The 24,023-nt window shown below is 53.0% G+C and overlaps 1 protein-coding gene across 1 annotated transcript; it reads left to right on the forward strand.

Moving 5' to 3' along the window:
* Nucleotides 1-12,600: 12,600 nt before the first annotated feature.
* E2F1 (E2F transcription factor 1) lies at nucleotides 12,601-23,328 on the forward strand. The gene is made up of 7 exons (XM_030825655.1): nucleotides 12,601-13,001; nucleotides 18,587-18,677; nucleotides 19,029-19,248; nucleotides 20,645-20,797; nucleotides 21,464-21,578; nucleotides 21,679-21,904; nucleotides 22,030-23,328. Exons 1-7 carry the CDS (start codon nucleotides 12,741-12,743, stop codon nucleotides 22,275-22,277), a joined length of 1,314 nt encoding a protein of 437 aa, XP_030681515.1. The 5' UTR covers nucleotides 12,601-12,740; the 3' UTR covers nucleotides 22,278-23,328.
* Nucleotides 23,329-24,023: the final 695 nt, after the last annotated feature.

Here is a 24,023-nt window from a genome sequence, read left to right on the forward strand (position 1 = left end):
AAAAAAAAGTGTATAACAGGGAAAAGTCAGGTTCCTTCCTACAGCTGTGCTGCATCCCCAGGCCCTTCCTTTGCTGGAGCACCCACTGTTAGCACTTTCTCGTACAGCCTTCCTGGAATATTCTATGCACAGCCACCTATTTTTGTCTTAAAAGAAACTTTTACGTTGCAATGTCATCTCAACTGTTTGGCATTTCTTCCTTGTCCTCTGTGTGTTTGGAGATCTCTTTGATCAATAATCTGATAGAAAAGTGAGTCCTTTCTTTGAGCCTGTTTTCCCCCTACGCCCCTGACAGCTTCCTCTCCCAAATACCTTGGGCAGATCCTTGCCGTGATCAGTGTGAAGATGATGGCCCCAGGTGTCCTGAGCCTTACAGTAGATGACACCAAGCATTCAGGCCCACGGAACTCCAAGTAAAAGGGAAAGGACAAAACTCAAGTTAATTTGGGCCTCTTCTGCTGCTCTGCTCCCAAATTAGAGATGCTAAGTGAACCCATGTGAGTGCAGTGACTCACAGGCCCAGACGCCAAGAAGCTGCCTTGTTTGATGCTGGCCACTGCAGCCTTCCACAATGAGGCTCCAGAAGGGATTCTAGTGACAGTGTTTCCTTCCACATTGTTCACTTTTACCTCCCCATGAGTGCATTTGGGTGTATAAGAATCAGACTTTGAACCTGGCTCTCTCCTAAACCAGAACACCATGCTGTACTCAACTTCTCAAAACGAAGCCCACGTCACCACAATTTGTGACTTCAGATGGGTTGCTTTCTATGACAAATTTGAGGATCTTTATAAAAAGAAATTTTTTTTCCTCCCCTTGTCTCGTTCCAGATTCACAGGGGGAGAGTTTGTCTTAGTTCAGCCTTGAAGGGCATTTGGGGTGAGCAAGTTTTGATTTTCAGCAGAGGGTGCCCTGTAGAGTGGGACCCACTCTCGTGAGCTGGAGGTCTCAGCTGCCCAGATAGAAGACAGAGGGAGATGATGATCATGTAATCCTTCAGATAAAAAATAAAAATGAAATTAATTAAAAAATAAAGAGACAGAGGGAGAGCTGAGCTCTCTTCTGAGTGTTGTTCTGAGAAAGGGCTTCTGAACGGAGGGGCCCTGTTTTCTGTGCTGGGACTCTGTGCTCAAAGCTGCTGCAGATGTCATAATTTAATAAGCAAGACAGAAGCCAGGCAGAATGGAAGTGTGGGTCCCAGTGTCTGCGTCAGAAACCTCATTCTCATTGCTGTTCTGGCCTCACCTTCCAGCTTCTCCTCATGGGCTGGTTGTCAGCTGGGAGAAGGATCAGAGCCAGACCACATCAGCTCCTTTAGGACACTCCTTTTTATTTTTATTGATTTATTCATTTTTGAGATGGAGTCTTACTCTGTTGCCAGGCTGGAGTGGAGTGCGACTGAGGCTCACTGCAACCTTCGCCTCCCGGGTTCAAGCTGTTCTCCTGCCTCAGCCTCCCAAGTAGCTGGGACTACAGGCGTGTGCCACCACGCCCAGCTAATTTTTGTATTTTTAGTAGAGACAGGGTTTCACCATGTTGGCCAGGCTGGTCTTGATCTCTTGACCTCTTGATTCACTGCCTTAGCCTCCCAAAGTGCTGGGATTACAGGCATGAGCCACCGTGCCCGGCCATGTTCTTTCTTTAACACATTAAATAACAAGATCTGGCCAGGCATAGTGGCTCACACCTGTAATCCCAGCACTTTGGGAGGCCGAGGCAGGTAGATCACCTGAGGTCAGGAGTTGGAGACCAGACTGGCCAACATGGTGAAACCCCATCTCTGCTAAAAATACAAAAATTAGCTGGGCATGGTGGCACATGCCTATAGTCTCAGCTACTCGGGAGGCTGAGGCAGGAGAATTGCTTGAATCTAGGAGGTGGAGGTTGCAGTGAGCCAAGATCGTGAAATTGCACTCCAGCCTGGGGACAAGAGCGAGACTTCGTCTCTAAATAAATAAATAAATAGATAAATAAATAAATAAAATAAAAAGATCTAGCATCAGGTTCAAAATGGCCATGATTTCAAAGGTAGGATAAGCATGAGCATATCCCAGGGTACCCGCAGCACTGGGAGGGGAGATGGAAACAGCTGTGATTTCTATTGGGGACAAAGTCCCACGTGCTGCCAACAGTCCTCTGGTTTGTTGCCTACATTCAAAATGGAACGAAATGTTCCATCAGTTAGAGGCTAGTGAAAATAAAAATGTAATTTTTTTTTCTGTCTAAGTTCATGGAACTTGGGGTCCATGGGTCCCAGATTCTGACTCCCTGCTCAAGAGTAGCCTTCCCTGGCTGGGCGCGGTGGCTCACGCCTGTAATCCCAGTACTTTGGGAGCCCAAGGCGGGCGGATCACTGAGGTCGGGAGTTCGAGATCAGCCTGACCAACATGGAGAAACCCCGTCTCTACTAAAAATACAAAATTAGCCGGGTGTGGTGGCACATGCCTGTAATCCCAGCTACTAGGGAGGCTGAGGCAGGAGAATCGCTTGAACCTGGGAGGCGGAGGTTGCGGTGAGCTGAGATCGCACCACTGCACTCCAGCCTGGGCAACAAGAGCGAAACTCTGTCTCAAAAAAAAAAAAAAAAGAGTAGCCTTCCCACCTGACCACATAGCAGCTGGCATTGTGTCTTTTTTTTAGGTTTTTTTTTTTTTGAGAAGGAGTCTCATTCTCTTTCCCAGGCTGGAGTGCAGTGGTGTGATCTCAGCTCAGTACAACCTTTGTCTCCCGAGTTCAAGTGATCCTCCTGCCTCAGCCTCCTGTGTGGCTGGGATTACAGGCGAGTGCCACCACGCCCAGCTAATTTTTTTTTTTTTTTTTTGAGACGGAGTCTTGCTCTTTCACCAGGCTGGAGTGCAGTGGCGCGATCTCGGCTCACTGCAAGCTCCACCTCCCGGGTTCACGCCATTCTCCTGCCTCAGCCTCTCCGAGTAGCTGGGACTACAGGCGCCCGCCACCACGCCCGGCTAATTTTTTTTGTATTTTTAGTAGAGACGGGGTTTCACCGTTCTGACTCTGATCGTGTCAGTGCTGGATTACAGGTGAGCACCGCCTGGCATTTTGTATTGTAGTGTTTTCACCATGTTGGCCAGACTGGTCTTGAACTCCCGTCCTCAAGTGATCTACCCGCCTTGGCCTCCCAAAGTGCTGGGATTACAGACATGAGCCACTGCGTCCAGCCGCAGCTGGCATGGTTTACCAAGCCCTGAGCACAGGAATCATACAAATACTAGCTAATGTTGGCTGAGTTCTTAGAAAGTGCCAGGTGAGGCTGGGCGCAGTGGCTCACGCCTGTAATCCCAGCACTTCGGGAGGCTGAGGCGGGTGGATCACAAGGTCAGGAGATCGAGATCTTCCTAACACAGTGAAACCCCGTCCCTACTAAAAATACAAAAATTAGCCGGGCGTGGTGGCGGGCGCCTGTAGTCCCAGCTACTCGGGAGGCTGAGGCAGAAGAATGGCGTGAACCTGGGAGGTGGAGCTTGCAGTGAGCTAAGATCGCGCCACTGCACTCTAGCCTGGGCGACAGAGCGAGACTCCGTCTCAAAAAAAAAAAAAAAAAAAAAGAAAGTGCCAGGTGATGGTGGAGGCCAGGATTCAGTGACAAAAGAAGGCAGTTCCCACGTGGGGCTCATAGCCTAAGGAGGGAAGACTGACCAAAGATGACCACATTCCAGAACTTTGGAGGGTGGGGGGTGCCATGAAGTCATACAGGGCAGTGTGATAGAGGAGGCTTGGGAGGAGAGAATGGGAGGCTGTTCTCCGGGGAAGGCCTCTCTGAGGAGGTGATGTTTGCTCTAAGCCCTGAATACCGAGGAGGGAGCTCTGCAAGGCTGGAGGAAGAGCATTCCAATCAAGAGTTCTGCAAGTGCACAGGCTCTGAGGAGGGAGCAGCCCAAGGCATTCCAAGGCCAGGAAGGGGCCAGCCTGGCTGACTGAGTGCAGGGGTGGGGCTCACTGGAGATGAAGCTGGGAGGCCAGCTGGATCCACCAGGCAGGCTTCATGGGCCAGGGCAAGGGGTCTGGGTTTTCTTCTAAGTGTGGCCGGCAGCCTGTGGCAGGTATAGACTGGGGAGTGACATGATGTGGGTTATGTTGGGGGAAGATCCTTCTAGTTCGTGTATAGAACAGAGTGTAGGGGCCAGGCCGCCGGCATACATCCCAGTGAGGAAGCCACGTGGTGGTCCTGGAGGGAGACCAGGGTGGGCGACGACAGAGGTAGAGAAGAGTGGGCACATCTGGGGTGCACTTTGGAGAGAGACACAGTGGCCCAGGGCTTTGGAGGCGTTGAGGGAGGGGGTGTAGTGAAGGACGCCCATGTTTCCCCTCCTAGGCCTTGCCTCCCAGCTAAGAAACAGACCCTGACCTTCCTTCCCCTGCACCCCACCTCCTCAGCCCCCGCAGTGCCCTCCATGGCCCCTCGGGGGCCTACCTCCTGCCCACTGGGCCCCTGGCATCCCCAGCTTCCCAGCTGGCCCGATTGTTGTTACTCCCCAGGGAGTCATGGGAACACACTCCCCCTGCCCCCGCCACCCCCCTCTTCCCAGACAGGGCAAGGCCCTAACAATGTCCCTCAGCCAGCCAGTGGCCTGGACACAATACCCCTGTTTCGGTTCGCTGCCAGCTCCAGGAGGCCTGCTGGGTTTCCTGGCCTGTGTGGCATATATATAACTCTAGCTTACAGTGTTTGTTTGTTTTTTAAAAAAAGAATCTCTGGCTCCTCCTCTTTGAATATCTTATATATTATAAAAAGTCATTCTCTTCCCATCCTGAGCCCTCCCCATACGCCTCCCTGACTGCATTTGCCATGTGCCTGTCAAGCCAGGGACCAAATGCAGGTCAGCAGGTGTCAGTGAGAAAATGACAAAAGGAAAGAAAAGCTGATCACTCCACCATGACCAGCCTCGAATGTGCTGGGGATGCTGAAGGTCATGAGGACAACCTGAGGGCCTGTGACGTGGCGGGCCCTGAGCCCGGCACTTTTTGTACACCACAGCTTGTCACTTCTAAGACGCCATCCAATATGAGATATGCCATTTTGAGCCCCTAAGAAAAATAGTTACTGACTACAAATGGATATTCCACTGATCCTAGGATGCACCTCAATTTCAGAGAGGTTAAAATATGAAAGAAAAGGTCTCAGAAAAAATGGAATATGGTATTATTTCATTTTATACGCTTCGTTGCCCTCCAAACATAGTTTTTTTTTTCCTCCTTGTAGCTAATAGAATGTGGGAGGCAGTGCAGGAATTGCTTCGTGAAAATTCTGCTATTCTGCAGCCTAACAAGTTTTTCGTTTTTTTCTTTTTTTTTTTTTTTGAGACAGATTCTCATTCTGTCACCCAGGCTGGAGTGCGGTGCCGCGATCTCAGCTCACTGCAACCTCCACTTCCTGGGTTCAAGCAACTCTCCTGCTTCAGCCTCCCAAGTAGCTGGGATTACAGGCATGTGCCACCACACCCAGCTAATTTTTTGATTTTTTTTTTTTTTTTTTTTGAGAAGGAGTCTCGCTCTTTCACCCAGGCTGGAGTGCAGTGGCGCGATCTCGGCTCACTGCAGGCTCCGTCCCCTGGGGTACACGCCATTCTCCTGCCTCAGCCTCCCGCATAGCTGGGACTACAGGCGCCCGCCACCTCGCCCGGCTAATTTTTTGTATTTTTTAGCAGAGACGGGGTTTCACCGTGTTAGCCAGGATGGTCTCGATCTCCTGACCTCGTGATCCGCCCGCCTCGGCCTCCCAAAGTGCTGGGATTACAGGCGTGAGTCACCGCGCCTGGCCGATTTTTTTTTTTTTTTTTTATGAGACAGAGCTTTGCTCTGTCGCCTAGGCTGGAGTGCAATTGGCGTGATCTTGGCTCACTGCAACCTCCTTCTCCCAGGCTCAAGCGATTCTCCTGCCTCAGCCTCCTGGGTAGCTGGGATTACAGGCGTCTGCCACCACACCCGGCTAATTTTTGTACTTTTAGTAGAGACGGGGTTTCGCCATGTTGGCCAGGCTAGTCTCGAACTCCTGACCTCAGGTGATCCGCCCGCCTTGGCCTCCCAAAGTGCTGGGATTACAGGCATGAACCATTGCGCCCAGCAAGCAGCATTTCTTCAGAGGAAAAATCGAGAGGGGAATGTAGGCAAGCCGCTTCAGGGAGTCATTCTGCACTCTTCACAACAGCTGATATTCATTGAGCTTTCCCTATGTGCCAGGCATGTTAATAACTCAATGTCCCAACAACTCCATCAGGTAAACACTATGATTATTATCATCACCATTTTACAGATGAAAAAACTGAGCCCCTCAACTGTAAAGGCCTCCTACTCCCACCTTCACTGTGGCCCTGGTCAGGGGAGGCATAGTCATATGTCCAGTTTCGCCCCACTCCTTGGAAAAGCATGACCCCTCCTGAGAGGCTTGGGTGACGCAGAGAAAGGAAGTTGCCGTGGGTGAGGCATGGAGAGAAGGGAGGTCCCCAGAGCGTGCACTCAGGAAGTGACCAGGGCTGGGGGGAGACTTGAGAATCGACTGAGACCTATGCAGTTACCTTGGACCTCAGACCCTCTGGCCCGAACCCACGGAACATATGGGCCAACTGATGGTGAAGGACTTGGCCAAGGCCACATAGCCAGGCTGGCTGTTGGCTGGCACCAAACCCCCTGTCTGCTGTTTGATCACAAATATCTGCCTTTTTTTTTTTTTTCTTTTTTTGAGATGGAGTCTCACTCTGTCACCCAGGCTGGAGTGGAATGGCTTGATCTCAGCTCACTACAACCTCCACCTCCCAGGTTCAAGTGATTCTCTTGCCTTAGCCTCCCAAGTTGCTGGGATTACAGTTGCCCGCCACCACACCCAGCTAATTTTTGTATTTTTAATAGAGATGGGGTTTCACCATGTTGCTCAGGCTGCTCTCAAACTCCTGACCTCAGGTGATCCACCCACCTCGGCTTCCCAAAGTGCTGGAATTACAGGCGTGAGCCACTGCGCCCAGCCACGAATATCCACTTTTCCCTCTCTTCTATGTTCATGTTTTTGTTGTTGTTGTTGTTTGTTTGTTTTTAGATGGAGTTTCACTCTTGTCGCCCAGACTGGAGTGCAATGGTGTAGTCTTGGCTCACTGCAACCTCCGTCTCCCAGGTTCAAGCAATTCTCCTGCCTCAGCCTCCTGTGTAGCTGGGATTACAGGTGCCCGCCACCACACCTGGCTAATTTTTGTATTTTTAGTAGAGACAGGGTTTCACCATGTTGGCCAGGCTGGTCTCGAACTCCTGACCTCAGATGATCCACCTGCCTCGGCCTCCCAAAGTGCTGGAATTACAGGCATGGGCCACCACACCAGGCCAGTCCATATGTTATCTTTGGTTACTTGCAAGGCAGAGAAGCTGTGCTGGTACCAGTCAGTTCCTTGGCGGTAATAAGACTAACAGTAGCTCACATTTTTTGGGTGCTCACTCTGTGCCAGGCACTGTACATGAGGGGTGGCTGCTCATCCCTGGAATGGCAGGGCAAGAACTGAGTGAGGCATGCCAAGGAAGGACTCTAGTGGCCTGGAGGGTAAGGCCCTGGCTAGCTGGGGGACAACAACTGTTCAGCACCGTGATGGCCTGGCCAGTATAAGCCAGATGCTGCTGTTTGAAAAGAAAGCCAGAGGCCGAGCACGGTGGCTCACGCCTATAATCCCAGCACTTTGGGAGGCCGAGGCAGGTGGATCATCTGAGGTCAGGAGTTCCAGACCAGCCTGGCCAACATGGTGAAACCCCATCTCGGCCGAGCGCGGTGGCTCACGCTTGTAATCCCAGCACTTTGGGAGGCCGGGGCGGGCGGATCACGAGGTCAGGAGATCGAGACCACGGTGAAACCCCGTCTCTACTAAAAATACAAAAAAATTAGCCGGGCGTGGTGGCGGGCGCCTGTAGTCCCAGCTACTCGGAGAGGCTGAGGCAGGAGAATGGCGTGAACCCGGGAGGCGGAGCTTGCAGTGAGCCGAGGTTGCACCACTGCACTCCAGCCTGGGCGACAGAGTCTCAAAAAAAAAAAAAAAACAAAAGCCCCGTCTCTACTAAGAATACAAAAATTAGCCGGGTGTGGTGGCACACGCCTGTAATCCCAGCTACTTGGGAGGCTGAGGCAGGAGAATTGCCTGAACCTGGGAGACGGAGGTTGTAGTGAGCTGAGATCACGCCACGGCACTTCAGCCTGGGTGACAGGGAGGCTCCCATTTCAAAAGGAAAAAAAAAAAAGAGTCCAGGCACGGTGGCTCACGCCTATAATCCCAGCGCTTTGGAGCCCGAGGCGGGCGGATCACCTGAGGTCAGGAGTTTGAGAGCAGCCTGACCAACATGGAGAAACCCTGTCTTTACTAAAAATACAAAATTAGCCGGGCTTGGTGGTGGGCGCCTGTAATCCCACTATTGGGGTGGCTGAGGCAGGAGAATTGCTTGAACCCGGGAGGCGGAGGTTGTGGTGAGCCGAGATCACGCCACTGCACTCTAGCCTGGGCAACAATAGCAAAACTCCGTCTCAAAAAAAAAAAAAAGAAAAGAGAAAGAAAGAAAAGCCAGACATTTTTATTTTTATATGGTATTCTCCAATTTCCTCAAATCTTAAATTCATAATTTAAGAAAAATCTTCTATGGGCAAATTGAGTTATATCTGGGGGCCAGTTTGCAAACTCTGCTTGTTTTGTTTTCTTAAACTTTGACACCCATCCTGTAAAGAAGCTGTTATCTGTTGTTCTGCAGATGAGGCAAGCGAAGCTCTTCAAGAGGGTGAATCACTTCCCCAAGATCACAGAGGCGGGAAGCCACAGGGTTGGGGGCCACCCAACTCCAAAGGCTTGTTTCTATGTTAGACCGCCTTTTGGATGGGCAAGAGGTCTGTTCAGACACAGCCAGAACTGGCACAGTGACAGAATATCTCCAGGGACAGTAAACAGTCAGGGTAGCATTGAGGGATTGTTGCAGATGCAAAACCCCCTACCTCCCTCTGCCAGAACTCAACAATGGACATCTCTGTGCCCTTCATAAAATTAAGTCATCACAGAATCTTTTCTCCCAATTATGCATTCCTTATCATGATTGGATATTCATGTTTGGTGACTTTTTTTTTTTTTGTAAGCTAAGAATGTATGCTTATGGGAGGTGCTGTTTGTGGAATAAATAGGTTTAAATTATTTGTGTCACTTGTCAAACTTCTTAAGCATACTGTGCAGCGACAGAGAAATAATTCCTAACTTTCCCACTGAGTTCCAGGGGTCTGTTTTACTTATAACTGTGTCCTCAGCACCTAGCACAATGTCTGACACATAATAGGTGCTCAGTAAGTATCTGTGGATTGAATGAAGTGAATTGACTTGTTCAAGGTCATGTTGACCAAGATTTCTGATTATACCCACCTGATTTAGAAGCCCATGCTATCACCTCTACACCACTCTGCTTCTTGGAAAGAACCAAGGCAAAGAGGTCTCCAGGTACAGGATTTTGGGCCCAAGAGATTGCATCCCCTCGAACTCCTCTAGTTTGGTTGGTGAAGGTGGTGATGGAAATAAGCACCTACGAACCAAGCCACTATCCACCATAATACCCTTTGGAAACTATACGTTATAATCTTGACAGCCCTGAGCCTGGCTTTTAGGGTATTTACAGAGGGTGGCAGGTCCTGGGTTTTGCAGTGGGACAAGTGAAGTTCTCATCTCAGTTCTGCTGTGTGACCTTGAGCTATGGGTGCCCCTCTCTGAGCCTCCTCCTTCCTGCACCATGTGGATAAACAAGCTTACTTACGGGATTATGGGGTTGAAAGGAGATCATCAATGGAAGTGGCTGCCCAGTGACTGTGGATTTTTTGGAAACTGTTTTTTGAAAACTGTTGACATTGAAAACAGCCTTATTGGGAGCTGCCAGGCTTAGGGCCAAGGGGCCTCATCTATCAGACTTTTCTGCTTTCAAGTAGGTATTAATAGGTACAGAAGGCCCTTATCTCTTCCTCGGTTTCATGCTAGGAATGCTGGTCTTCACTTCTTTCTACTTCAGCAGGACCTGAGGGATTGTGGGAAGGAGGGCGCCTACTTCTACCTGGATGTGTACTTGAATACTCTGGGGCGGGCAGGACTTTGGAAAACCCCCAACCTCAGCCTCACCAAGCCTGAAAAATAACCTTTTCATCTACTTGGTAAACTTGGGAAATTTTGGGCCTCAAATTTCCTCATCATAAAATGGAGCAATAATAATAGACATCTCTCCATGCCAGCCACCACAGTTATACCAGCACAATGGTTGGTATATAACAGGTGCTTAATAAGTGTTTGTTGAATGACTTGGGTTTGAGAGGGCTTTACACAAATGAATGTTAGTGTTACTGGGACCCTGTGGGAAGGTGCAGGGAAAGGACACTCTTTCCATCTGGAATGGGAATGTGCTGGTTTCTCTTGCCCTCTGCCAGCGCCTGGGTTGGTTGTTTAGAATGGGACCTACCTCTCAGCCTCTTAATGGAGAGGGGATGGGGAAGGGGGACAGGCAGACCTCAGGGCTGGGGATGCAGTGTAGGCCGAATTTGGTCACTGGTCAGCTTTACAGTTACTTTCTCCTGAAAGGGCCTCAGTTTTCCTATCCATACAGCAAGAGGCTTATGTGGTCTCTGTGGTCCCTTCTAGCTATGATACATTCTAGGATTTGCAATGAGTAATTTCAGAAACTACTCATTGGAGGGGAAAACAACTCCTGATTTCCTAAACCACCTCATAGTTTGTAAAACACTTTCCAATTCCTTATGCTTTTCATTCTCCTGGCAACCCTGGAAGGGGCCAGGGCAAGGTCTGTGTGCCCATTTGAAACTAAGGGTGAGAAGCATCCTCAGGAGCTGTGATTTGAGGCTGTACCACTCATTTATGATTATACTGGTACACTAGTTTGCTTTCAAATGTGAGTATGCGTAAAAATAACCTGGAAGCTTGGTGAGGTGGCACACACCTGGAGTACCAGCTCTGCTGGAGGCTGAGGCAGGAGGATCTCTTGAGCCCAGGGGTTTGAGACTACCCTGGGCAACATAGTGAGACCTCGTCTATATAAAATAAATAGGAAAAAAAAATAAGATACTGGCTTTTCTAATTCCCTAAGTGTCAAAAAGAAAAAAAAAAAAGAATAACAAACCACCTGGAAAGGGGACATGGCATTGTTAAAATGCAGATTCCTGGGCACCTAGAGATTTTAAATTGGCAGGGCCAGGGTGGGCCCAAAATTAGCAAGTGACCACGTGGTTCTGAAGCCAGTGGCCTAAGGACCACCCTTGCAGAACCGTGGTCTCCTTGTCACAGTCTAGGCAGCCTCTGGCTTAGCCTCTGTTTCTTTCATAACCTTTCTCAGCGCCTGCTCTGGGCCAGACCAGTGTTGGGAGGAGTCGCTACTGAGCTCCTAGATTGGCAGGGGAGGCAGATGGAGAAAAGGAGTGTGTATGGTCAGCACTGGAACAGAGGCAGCAGTGGGCAATAGAGGAAGTGAGTAAATCCTTGGGAGGGCTCCCTAGAAGTGATGTGTTTTCTTTTTTTGTTTTAGAGACAGGATCTCGCTCTGTCGCCCAGGCTGGTGTGCAGTGGCATGATCATAGCTCACTGCAGCCTCGACTTCTCGGGCTCAAGCAATCCTCCCACCTTAGCCTCCCAAGTAGCTGGGACTACGGGCACACGCCACCGTGCCTGGCTAATCTTTGTATTTTTTGTAGAGACGGGCCTTCACCATGTTGATCAGGCTGGTCTCAAACTCCTGGGCTCAGGCGATCCACCCCGCCAGCTGATTACAGGGATTCCAGGGATGAGCCACCGCGCCCAGACGCCGCTTCATCGTATTGTAAACGTCTGTTACCTTTCTGTTCCCGTGTACCAGACTGTGAGCTCCTTAGGGCCACGAATTAAGGATGGGGCACAGAGTTAAGGATGGGGCACAGAGCAGGCTCTCCAAACGTTTGTTGAATGAGTGAGGGAATGAATAGTTCAAGCAGACGCTATACGTTGGCTGTTGGAGATTTTGGCTAAAATGGGACTTGCAGGAAAGCCCGACGTCCCCCTCGCCATTTCCAGGCACCGCTCTTCAGCTTGGGCTCTGGGTGAGCGGGATAGGGCTGGGTGCAGGATTAGGATAATGTCATGGGTGAGGCAAGTTGAGGATGGAAGAGGTGGCTGATGGCTGGGCTGTGGAACTGATGATCCCGAAAAGAAGAGGGGACAGTCTCTGGAAATCTAAGCTGAGGCTGTTGGGGGCTACAGGTTGAGGGTCACGTGCAGAAGAGAGGCTCTGTTCTGAACCTGCACTATAGAAAGGTCAGTGGGATGCGGGAGCGTCGGGGCGGGGCGGGGCCCGTGTTCCCACGTCCCCACGCCTCCAGCAGGGGACGCCCGGGCTGGGGGCGGGGAGTCAGACCGCGCCTGGCACTATCAGGACAAAGCCTGCGCGCGCCCCGCCCCGCCATTGGCCGCACCGCCCCGCGCCGCCGCCCCATCCCGCCCCTAGCCACCGGGTCTGGCGCGCTAAAGCCAATAGGAGCCGCCGCCGTTGTTCCCGTCACGGCCCGGGCAGCCAATTGTGGCGGCGCTCGGCGGCTCGTGGCTCTTTCGCGGCAAAAAGGATTTGGCGCGTAAAAGTGGCCGGGACTTTGCAGGCAGCGGCGGCCGGGGGCGGAGCGGGATCGAGCCCTAGCCGGGGCCTGCCGCCATGGGCCCGCGCCGCCGCCGCCGCCTGTCACCCGGGCCGCGCGGGCCGTGAGCGTCATGGCCTTGGCCGGGGCCCCTGCGGGCGGCCCATGCGCGCCGGCGCTGGAGGCCCTGCTCGGGGCCGGCGCGCTGCGGCTGCTCGACTCCTCGCAGATCGTCATCATCTCCGCCGCGCAGGACGCCAGCGCCCCGCCGGCTCCCACCGGCCCCACGGCGCCCGCCGCCGGCCCCTGCGACCCTGACCTGCTGCTCTTCGCCACACCGCAGGCGCCCCGGCCCACACCCAGTGCGCCGCGCCCCGCGCTCGGCCGCCCGCCGGTACGGACCCCAGGGACGCCTCGCCGACAGCGCCGCCTGTGCCCCCCGCGCAGACCCGGGAGGGCGCCGTATTTGGCCTGGAGGCGGCAGGGGGCGGGGGAGGGGTTGACTGAGGCGCCCAGGCTGGGCGGTGCAGAGCCGGGGTTGGGCCTCCGGGCCCCGCCCTGGGGTGCGGGGTGACCTCGGGCCGGTCCCTGTTTGCTCCTCTGTGCCCTGGGCCTCAACTTCCTCACCGGAGCCTCCCCAGCGTCGGACTCAGTGATAATAATAGCCCACGTGTATTCAACTGGCGTTTACTGCATGCCAGGCCTTTGGCCGACTTCAAACCAGCTAAAACTCACAACCTCGCTGTGAGCTGTGTTGTCACTGTGCCCATCTGACGGAGGAGGAACTGAGGCCCAGAGAGGGAAACTGACTTGCTCCTGGTCACACGGCTGCAGGTGGTGGGGCTGGGATTTGAACTGAGGCCTGCTGGCTTCAGCTCAGAATTTGCATCTCGGTAGTGAGCACAGCTGCTAGGGGAAGTGAAGGCGGGGCGGAGGAAGGTCTTGGGGCCTAACTGTTGGTGAGCCATTGAGGAGACCCTCCTTCCTGCCTCGACGCTGACTGCCAGGTGCAGGCCTGTCCGGCCAGGCCTCTGGGGACAGCCCTCCTGGCTGGGAGGCCTTCTCTGCAGGGGCGGGGCAGCTGGACCAGCTGCTGATCCCCTCCCTCTGCCTGTCCTTCCATCTGCCACCCTCCACCCTCTCAAACCCTGGTTGCCATGGAACCTTATTAATCAGGCAGGCCGACCCCTGAGTCTCTGTAGAAGGACTAGATGGGCTGGGCCTCTGGGAGCTGGAGAGGAGGCCCCCAGTGCCAGGAGAGAAAATGTCTCCGGGAGATCCTTTAATAAAGCCCTCCCTGATCGCTGAGCTCAAGACGAATTCAGACTGGGGGGGGCCCAGAAGAGGCGGCTGAATTCCAGTGGGAGAAGGGATTGGAGGTGTAGAAGCCTGGAGCTGGGACCTGTGGGGCGCAGGGCAGGGTGTGGAGACCAGTTTGACCGGCGCAGCCTATGGGTGAAGTTGGAGCTCTGGTGTGCAGGCGGGGTCTGGCCAGGCAGGATGGGGTCTCAGCAGGGAGCTTGGAGCAAGTGGGAGGGGTGAGGCAGGACTCAGGGCAAGGAGGTAGAAGCTGCCTAACTGCTGATGGGGATGTGGGTGGCAGCTGGTCCCTGAGGCATCCTGAGGAGGCTCCCCCAACCCCCTTGGCCCCATGCCCAGTGCCGCCTTCCGGAATCACCACAATACTAATAATAATGACAATGGCAGCCACCATTGTTTTGAGGATGTCTTGTATGCCAGGCTCTGTGCCAAGCACTTTACCTAATTAACTCATTTAACCCCATCAGCAGCAGTCCCTTTTTACAGATTGGGAAGCTGAGGCCTAGAGATGTTAGAATCTTCCCATGTCATTCTGCTCTTGAGTGGGGAGACCAGTCTGCATTTCCTGTGAGGTTGACCTTTGGGATGCCTTGCTTCCTGGGGATGCTGATACAGGTTGAAGAAAGGGCAGGAAGGGCTTTTAGGGGCCCTTCCTCTTAATGAGTGGGTGGGAGGGGGTTATACCAGGGGTAGGCCAGGTGGCCTGTCTCCTCTACTCCAGGGGCCTGTTCCTGTAGGTACCACTTGGGACCTGGGCAAGCATCTTCCATTCAGCTGTGTGACAAGCATATAGAAGGCTCAGGTGTGCAGAAACCTAACGGAATGTGAGGGTCTTGTCCTCAAAGAACTGAACAGGATTATGGGTTCTAGGATCAAAGGGAGGGACAGGGGCAAAGAAAAATGCCCTTCACTCCACCTGTCAGGGGCAGGCTCATTGGCCTGGGCATTCCATTCATTCAACAGTTGTTGAGTTAGTGAATGCCCAGGAGGCACTAGGCCCAGAGACAAGGAGCCCCGGCCCCCAGTGTACTTAAGTGCCAGGAGGCTGGCACCATTCTGTAACTGAAGTCCAGAAAGTCCACAGATTTGGCTTTTGGCCCCTCTGCACTGGCATTTGTCTGGCACAGTCCTTGAAATAAGCTACAGGCTTAGCTTCTATACCAGCAGGCATTCGTTGAACACCTTCTGTATACAAGGCTCTGTGCAATTCAGCCATTCCTCTTGGCCCTGCCTGTCCACTTCCACAAACTCGAGTATTATAACTATAATACATGTTTACTGTAGAAAACTTAACTTTTTTTTTTTTTTTTGGAGACAGGGTCTCATTCTGTTACCCAGGCTGGAGTGCAGTGGCGTGATTGCGGCTCACTGCAACCTCTGCCTCCCAGGTTCAAGCTATTCTGTGCCTCAGCCTCCCAAGTAGCTGGGATCACAGGCGTGTACCACCATGCCCAGCCAATTTTTGTATTTTTAGTAGAGAGAGGGTCTTGCCATGTTGCCCAGGCTGGTCTTGAACTCCTGAGTTCAGGCATTCTGACTGTCTCAGCCTCTCAAAGTGCTGGGATTACAGGTGTGAGTCACCATGCCCAGCTGAAAACTTAACTTTTTTTTTTTTTTTTTTTTTTCGAGATGAAGTCTCGCTCTGTCACCCAGGCTGGAGTGCAGTGGTGCCATCTCGGCTCACCGCGACCTCCGCCTCCTGGGTTCAAGCGATTCTCCTGCCTCAGCCTCCCGAGTAGCTGGGACTACAGGCGTGCACCACCATACCCGGCTAATTTTTGTATTTTTGGTAGAGATGGGGTTTCACCATATTGGTCAGGCTGGTCTTGAACTCCTGACCTCAAGTGATCTGCCCGCCTCGGCCTCCCAAAGTGCCAGGATTACAGGCATGAGTCATTGCACCTGGCCAAAAACTTAACTCTTAAGAAACTAGAAAGTTGATGGCAGGATCCCAGCCCTATTCGTTTTTTTCCTTTTTTTTCCCTAAGGCTATTTTTGTTTGTGGTGGTTGTGACAGTTTTTGTTTTTTAAAGTTTTAAAAATTGTAGTTTTTCCTGTATCATTCACACTGTTCAGATATGGCACTGGTCTCCCACATTCCTCCCAGAGGCTGCCCTGAAATGTATTCTATAATAATAGAAACTGAACCAGAGAAAAGTTTCATGAGCTTTTTAATCCAAAAGGGATCATATAAATATATCACCCCATGACAATGTTGCTTGTCTGTATGTATGAGGGGATTCTTGTCAACCTGCCTCGGTCCTTGACAGCTGCGTGGTGTTCAAGGGGCTAAACAAACCACAGCTTTCATGACCCCCTTCATGGATGGGTGTTTAAGTCATCCAGATTTTTTCAGCAGTGAATGTCTTCACGCCTGCGTTTCGGGGCCCCCCTGCCAGTGTTTATCTAGGGAGAAGTGGCAGAAATGGCATCCATTCAAGCCTTTGTTTTAGGGTGTGGCACTGACCTGCTTTCAGGGGTGGACAAGGGCGGGGATCCCAGGGAGAAGGCAAGGGGTGCAGATGATAGGAGCATGCTAGGGTTTGGGCCCCAGGGGCGAGTATGGAGGGGGGTACATTCTGGCTGGGCTCTGGGGAGGTGGGGCACGTGGCGAGTATGAGTGTGGGCTCTGTACCAGCCTGCTAGGGTGCAAGTCCTGGGTCCACCTCTCACTGTGTGGCCTCTCAGGTGGAGGCTATCATAGCACCTGCCAAAAGGTGGCCGGAGGGTTGCAGGGGAAGCAGTTGAGTATGCAGTGCTTAGAGCACAATAGCTCTTCTTTCCCCTGGGTGCCTTCAAAAGTCAGTGAATGTGCACAAGAGGGAGTGGTTCATCAGCATGGGGGGCTTCATTCAGCAAACATTTGTTGATGCCAGGCTCCGTGGCAGACACTATGGATTCTCAGGTGATTCAGACGCCCCTGAGGGTGAGACAGATACATCTGCAGAAATGTGTAGGGAGAGACAGAATATGGCAAAAGGTCGGGTTTGAGGCAGTTCAGAGGGAGAAGAGGTGATATCTCCTAGCTGATGGGTAAGGTTTCTGCCCACAGAGGTAGAGGGAGCAGGCGCGAAGTGGGGAGGGTGGGAGGGATGCAAGGGCAGTCTAGATTTCTGGGAAAACGTGACTCGGGTTTCTCTAGAGAAGCAGTGGCAGATGAGAGTATGAAGGCAATGGGGAGCTGGAGGAAGGCCTTAAGCAGGGGCGGCAGCATGATAAGGTTTGTAGGAGGACTGGCTGCAGCAGAGGCAGGGAGACCAGTGTGGAGTCTGCTCAGCAGCCCACGGGGGAGGTGGTGATCGCCGTGGTGATGAGTTCTTGGCAGCTGCATGTGAGGAGGGTGACAGGTGGGTCTGAATACAACTCTAGCTCAGGAAACCCTGTGGATGGTGGAGGGGAAGATCAGTCTGGTTTTGGTCTGGGTGCTTTTGAGCAGCCTGTGAGACCTCCAGGATGGTCCTGATCCTAGAGTGTCTGAACTAAGCCAGAGTGCTTAGAGCTTGGGTTCTTCCTCAGACCGTCTTGGGCACAAATCCTGGCTCTACCACGTCCCGGGCCTCCCTGGGCTTCAGTTGCCTTATCTGGAAAATGGGGCCATTTTTATACTGCCAGTCCATTGAATGGAATGAACTAATGGATGCAAGGAACTTGATGAGCACCAGCTGCTACCATGCATGTAGATTAGTCAAAAACCAGAGAGAAGGTGATTTGGCCAAGGGACCTGTGTAATCAGTGGCTTAGCTGGGCATGGTGGCTGACTAGTCCCAGCACGACTACAGTGAAGGCTGAGGTGGGAGAATTGCTTGAACCCAGGAGTTTGAGACCAGTCTGGGCAACATAGGGAGACCCCATCTCTACGAGAAATAGAAAAGTTAGCTGGTCTTGGTGGTGTGCTCCTGTGGTCCCAGCTGTTTGGAAGGCTGAGGTGGGAGGATTGCTTGAGCCCAGGAAGTCTAGGCTGCAGAGAGTTGTGATCATACCAGTGCACTCCAGCACAGGGAACAGAGTGATACCCTGTCTAAAAAAGAAAAAAGTGCCTTAAAACAACAAACATTTATTATATAGTTTTTGTGGGTCAGGAATTCAGGGAAGACTTATCCAGCTCTGGCTTGGGGTCTCTGGAGATTCAGCCAGTGTTTGGGTTCTGGCTGCTAACAGAAGTTGTGACTAAGTGTTGCTGTTGGGAGGAGGCCATGGTTTCTTGCCCATCATTAGGGCTACTTGAGTGCCCATATGACATGGCAGAGTAAGTGACCCAATACAGAGCAAGGAGGAACCTCTAACGCCTCTGACCCAGTCTCAAAAGTGACAGGCCATCCCTTCCACCACATTCCATTCATTCATCCCCAGAAGCAAGTTACCAGATCTGGCTCATAAGGGGAGGAGAATTAGGCTTCATCTTTTGAAGGAGAAGGATCAAAAAGTTTGCGGATGTGTTTTAAATCCACTGCTAGACCCCAGAGAAGTGGTGAAAATTGAATGTCCTGTGTGGTAGGACTGTGACTCTCAGGCTGTGTCCCCTCTGATCTCCCTCAGTCACACACTCAGGCATCCTGCTAGAGAAACTGAGGCGAGGGTAGCCCAGAGGCACCCAGCCTTCAGCCAGGTCTCTTCTGGCCTCACTCCTGGTTACTGGGCATCCTCCCGTTTTCGCCACAGGTGAAGCGGAGGCTGGACCTGGAAACTGACCATCAGTACCTGGCTGAGAGCAGTGGGCCAGCTCGGGGCAGAGGCCGCCATCCAGGAAAAGGTACCTATGGAGCTTGGGCTGGGCAGGCCCCCTGTGACCAGGCCCAGGTTAGGGGTGTAAACAGACAAACATGCTTGCAAGCTAACGTCTGGCTTGTCGGGCTTGAGCCAGGCCTCGGAGGACCCTGATGGGCAGTTGGAGTGGCCACCTGGCTTGGTTTCTCCAGGCTTTGAGGGGTGAGGAGCTCCCCAGCCGGAAGAAGAATGCTGTGGTTGGCCTTGCCAAGGGGAAGGAGCTGGCTGTCCCCCGGCCCCCATCATCCTGCTGCCTTGCCCTGCCAGAGTGGCAGGCCTGGCTGGAAGTGGGGGTGGATGCTGAAGGGCCCTGTCTTGCCTGACCACACCCCCGCAGGTGTGAAATCCCCGGGGGAGAAGTCACGCTATGAGACCTCACTGAATCTGACCACCAAGCGCTTCCTGGAGCTGCTGAGCCGCTCGGCTGACGGTGTCGTCGACCTGAACTGGGCTGCCGAGGTGCTGAAAGTGCAGAAGCGACGCATCTATGACATCACCAACGTCCTCGAGGGCATCCAGCTCATCGCCAAGAAGTCCAAGAACCACATCCAGTGGCTGTAGGTACCGGCCACACAGGAGGCCAGGCACACCTGCCCATACCAGCCTGGAGGAGCTGGTAGTAATACCCACTGTGGCTGCCTGCATCCCCATCTTATAGCTGGGGAAACGGGCGCAGAGAGGAGAGGTAGCTTCCCTGAGATGATAGATGGTAAAAAGCACACAAATCTTACATATCCACCTCAGTTGCAGCTTTACTTTTTTCTTTTTTAGATGGAGTTTCACTCTGTCACCCAGGCTGGAATGCAGTGGTGCAATCTCAGCTCACTGCAACCTCCACCTCCCAGGTTCAGGTGCTTCTCCTGCCTCAGCCTCCTGAATAGCTGGGGATACAGGCGCCTGCCACCATGCCCAGCTACTTTTTGTATTTGTAGTAGAAATGGGGTTTCACCATGTTGGCCAGTCTGGTCTCCAACTCCTGATCTCAGGTGATCTGCCTGCCTCAGCCTCCCAAAGTGCTGGGATTACAGGCGTGAGCCACCGCGCCCGGCGCAGCTTTACGTATTTATTCATCTGGGTTGCCACCATTCAGATCAAGATAAGAGCATTTTCAACACCCCAGAAGGTTCTCTCATTGCCAACCCCTCACACCGCCAGGTCACCACTATCCTGGCTTCTCATGCCCTCGGTGAGATCTGTCTGGCATAGATGTTTTATTGTTTTATTTTCCCCCTCTCGCCTTCACCCCAGTCATCCTGCTGCTACTCTTTCTTTGATACCTGCTGTTTCATTTTTTGGTAGATCGTTCCATTCTGCATCTTTTGTGGGTTTTTTGGGTGGAGGGGGGTGATTTGAGACAGGGTGTTGCATCTGTTGCCCAGGCTGGAGTATGGAGGCACAAATACAGCTCACTGCAGCCTCAACCTCCTGGGCTCAAGCCCCGTACCTGTAGCTAGGACTACAAGTACATGCCACCATGTCTGGCTAATTTCTTTGATTTTGTGTAGAGGTGGGATCTCACTGTGTTGCCCAGGCTGGTCTCAAACTCCTGAGGCTCAAGCAATCCTCTGGCCTCAGCCTCCCAAAGTGCTGGGATTATAGGTATAAGCCACCAAGCCCAGCCTTTTTTTTTTTTTTTTTTTTCATTTGACAGCATGTCTTGGAAATGCTGTGTGTGTGTGTGTGTGTGTGTGTGTGTAATCGTGGCATGTCAGTCCCATCATTTGTTTATCCCGCCCTGGTTGAGGGACATGTAGGTGTTTATATTCGGGCCAGACTTCAAGCCCATGACCCTCTGATTTGGAGCCCAGCTGAGGAGCCAGACCCAGAGAGAAGCAAGGGCTTGCCTGGGCCTCACAGAACAGAGGCAGCAGCAGACTCTGTCCTGAGGCCCAGGGCTCCTGGCCAGAGGGGCCAATCGCTGTTAACCCTACCCTCCCTGGTGCCTCCCCACAGGGGCAGTCACACCACAGTGGGCGTCGGTGGGCGGCTTGAGGGGTTGACCCAGGACCTCCGGCAGCTGCAGGAGAGTGAGCAGCAGCTGGACCACCTGATGAATATCTGTACTACGCAGCTGCGCCTCCTCTCCGAGGACACTGACAGCCAGCGATATCCTTGGATTGGCCGTAGGGTGTGGAAGGCAGGCTTAGCAGGCAGGGGCTCCACCCAAGTGGGACTAGAGAGGCTTGGATTCAGGGGAGGGCAGTGGTTTTGGTTGCAAGTCCTGGCTCAGCATTTTCTCACTGTTGTGACACTGGATAAATTGCTTAACCTCTCTGGGCCTCGGTTTTATCTATAAAAGGGGAATAATAATATCCAATTCTGAAACTGTACAGATTAAAAAAAAGTGGCTAGGTGCGGTGGCTCATGCCTGTAATCTTAGTGCTTCAAGAGGCTGAGGTGGGAAGATCACTTGAGCCCAGGAGTTCGGGGCTGCAGTGAGTTCTGGTTGAGCCACATCACTCCAGCCTGGGTGACATAGCGAGACCCTGCTTCTAAAAAATAAATAAATTCCCAGCACCAGGCCTGGAGTTGTGTTGAACATTTTACGTGGAATCGTTCCCAGTAGCCATTATCATTACCTTGGGATTCAGTGGGTGGAGTGATTCCATTATACAGATGTGGAACTTGAAACTCAGGAGTGAGGTAGGTTTTGAGTGGGTAGGAGGTTGGGAGGACAGGAGTGACTAGGCAGGTGTGAGCCCTGCCTTGTGAGCTGTTGGAGTGAGTGACCCCCTACAAGTCAAAGGTCATGTGGTCCTTGACTCTGCCAACCCTGGCCTACGTGACGTGTCAGGACCTTCGTAGCATTGCAGACCCTGCAGAGCAGATGGTTATGGTGATCAAAGCCCCTCCCGAGACCCAGCTCCAAGCCGTGGACTCTTCCGAGGTGAGATCTGGGAACTCCGAGCCCAACTGGGCTGGGCTGGGCTGGGCTGGGCTGGTGGTCACCTGAGCTTCAGTTTACCCTGCCTGCTGCTTCTACCCAGACCTTTCAGATCTCCCTTAAGAGCAAACAAGGCCCCATCGATGTTTTCCTGTGCCCTGAGGAGACCGTAGGTGGGATCAGCCCTGGGAAGACCTCGTCCCAGGAGGCCACTTTTGAGGAGGAGAACAGGGCCACTGACTCTGCCACCATAGTGTCACCACCACCATCATCTCCCCCCTCATCCCTCACCACAGATGCCAGCCAGTCTCTACTCAGCCTGGAGCAAGGTGGGTGATGAGTAGATGGGTGGGGTGGGGCAGGGCCCCTCTTCTGGGGGGTGGGCAGGCACGACAGCCCCTGCCTTCCTCCCTGCTGGGGCATCCCCGGCCTGTGATGCTCCCCGTCTCCCCAGAACCGCTGTTGTCCCGGATGGGCAGCCTGCGGGCTCCCGTGGACGAGGACCGCCTGTCCCCGCTGGTGGCGGCTGACTCGCTCCTGGAGCATGTGCGGGAGGACTTCTCCGGTCTCCTCCCTGAGGAGTTCATCAGCCTTTCCCCACCCCACGAGGCCCTCGACTACCACTTCGGCCTCGAGGAGGGTGAGGGCATCAGAGACCTCTTCGACTGTGACTTTGGGGACCTCACCCCTCTGGATTTCTGACAGGGCTTGGAGGGACCAGGGTTTCCAGAGATGCTCACCTTGTCTCTGCAGCCCTGGAGCCCCCTGTCCCTGGCCGTCCTCCCAGCCTGTTTGGAAACATTTAATTTATACCCCTCTCTCCTGTCTCCAGAAGCTTCTAGCTCTGGGGTCTGGCTACCGCTAGGAGGCTGAGCAAGCCAGGAAGGGAAGGAGTCTGTGTGGTGTGTATGTGCATGCAGCCTACACCCACACGTGTATACTGGGGGTGAATGTGTGTGAGCATGTGTGTGTGCATGTACCGGGGAATGAAGGTGAACATACACCTCTGTGTGTGCACTGCAGACACGCCCCAGTGTGTCCACATGTGTGTGCATGAGTCCATGTGTGCGCGTGGGGGGCTCTAACTGCACTTTCGGCCCTTTTGCTCTGGGGGTCCCCACAAGGCCCAGGGCAGTGCCTGCTCCCAGAATCTGGTGCTCTGACCAGGCCAGGTGGGGAGGCTTTGGCTGGCTGGGCTTGTAGGACGGTGAGAGCACTTCTGTCTTAAAGGTTTTTTCTGATTGAAGCTTTAATGGAGCGTTATTTATTTATCGAGGCCTCTTTGGCGAGCCTGGGGAATCAGCAAAGGGGAGGAGGGGTGTGGGGTTGATACCCCAACTCCCTCTACCCTTGAGCAAGGGCAGGGGTCCCTGAGCTGTTCTTCTGCCCCACACCGAAGGAACTGAGGCCTGGGTGATTTATTTATTGGGAAAGTGAGGGAGGGAGACAGACTGACTGACAGCCATGGGTGGTCGGATGGTGGGGTGGGCCCTCTCCAGGGGGCCAGTTCAGGGCCCCAGCTGCCCCCCAGGATGGATATGAGATGGGAGAGGTGAGTGGGGGACCTTCACTGATGTGGGCAGGAGGGGTGGTGAAGGCCTCCCCCAGCCCAGACCCTGTGGTCCCTCCTGCAGTGTCTGAAGCGCCTGCCTCCCCACTGCTCTGCCCCACCCTCCAATCTGCACTTTGATTTGCTTCCTAACAGCTCTGTTCCCTCCTGCTTTGGTTTTAATAAATATTTTGATGACGTTTGGGCCGGGTTTTGGGACTCTGTTGGGAACATTTTGGGGCGGGAGAGGCCAAGGTTGCTGGGGGAAATGCCCATTCTTCACTTCCCTTCTCCCCGTCCCTGCCCGATTTGATTTGAGCCTCATCACTCAAAGAAAGGTCAGCTTCATCGCTATTTTGGTCCTAACTCAAAAGCAGATCCAGTAAAGGTTTTTGTTGTAGAAAGCCAAGAATGCTATTCAGTGCTGCCCGAAGGGCAGAGTAATGAGTGGCCTCTTCTTTCCCCAGCCCCAGAGGCCACTCTGCTCAGTTTGCTGTCTTCCTTCCAGACGTTTCTGGACATTAGTAAACATGTAACAAATACAGTGACTGGTTCTGTGTCAGGTATTTAACAGTTCTGGAGACACGGGTGTTACCTCCCTTCATGGTGCTCTCAGAGTCTGAAAGAGGAGATCTGCATACATGAGAAAATCAGGAAAGGCTTTCTGGAATGGGTGGTGCTTAAGCTGAGCGCTGTAAAATAAGTAGGAGTTAACCAGAGGAAGAAAACACCAAGCAGAGGACACGATGGGCAAATGCCTTGGGCAGGAGGGAGCGGGACAGAGGACCGGAGAGAAAGCAGTGTGGCTGCGGTCCCGAGGTGAGGGTCAGAGTGGTGCTCCTGGAGTGGGGCGTTCAGTCTTAAGCTTTGATCAGGGGCCAAGGAGTCACCGGAGACCG

This window comes from Nomascus leucogenys, chromosome 13 (assembly GCF_006542625.1).
Source record: "Nomascus leucogenys isolate Asia chromosome 13, Asia_NLE_v1, whole genome shotgun sequence".
Classification (NCBI taxonomy): domain Eukaryota; kingdom Metazoa; phylum Chordata; class Mammalia; order Primates; family Hylobatidae; genus Nomascus; species Nomascus leucogenys.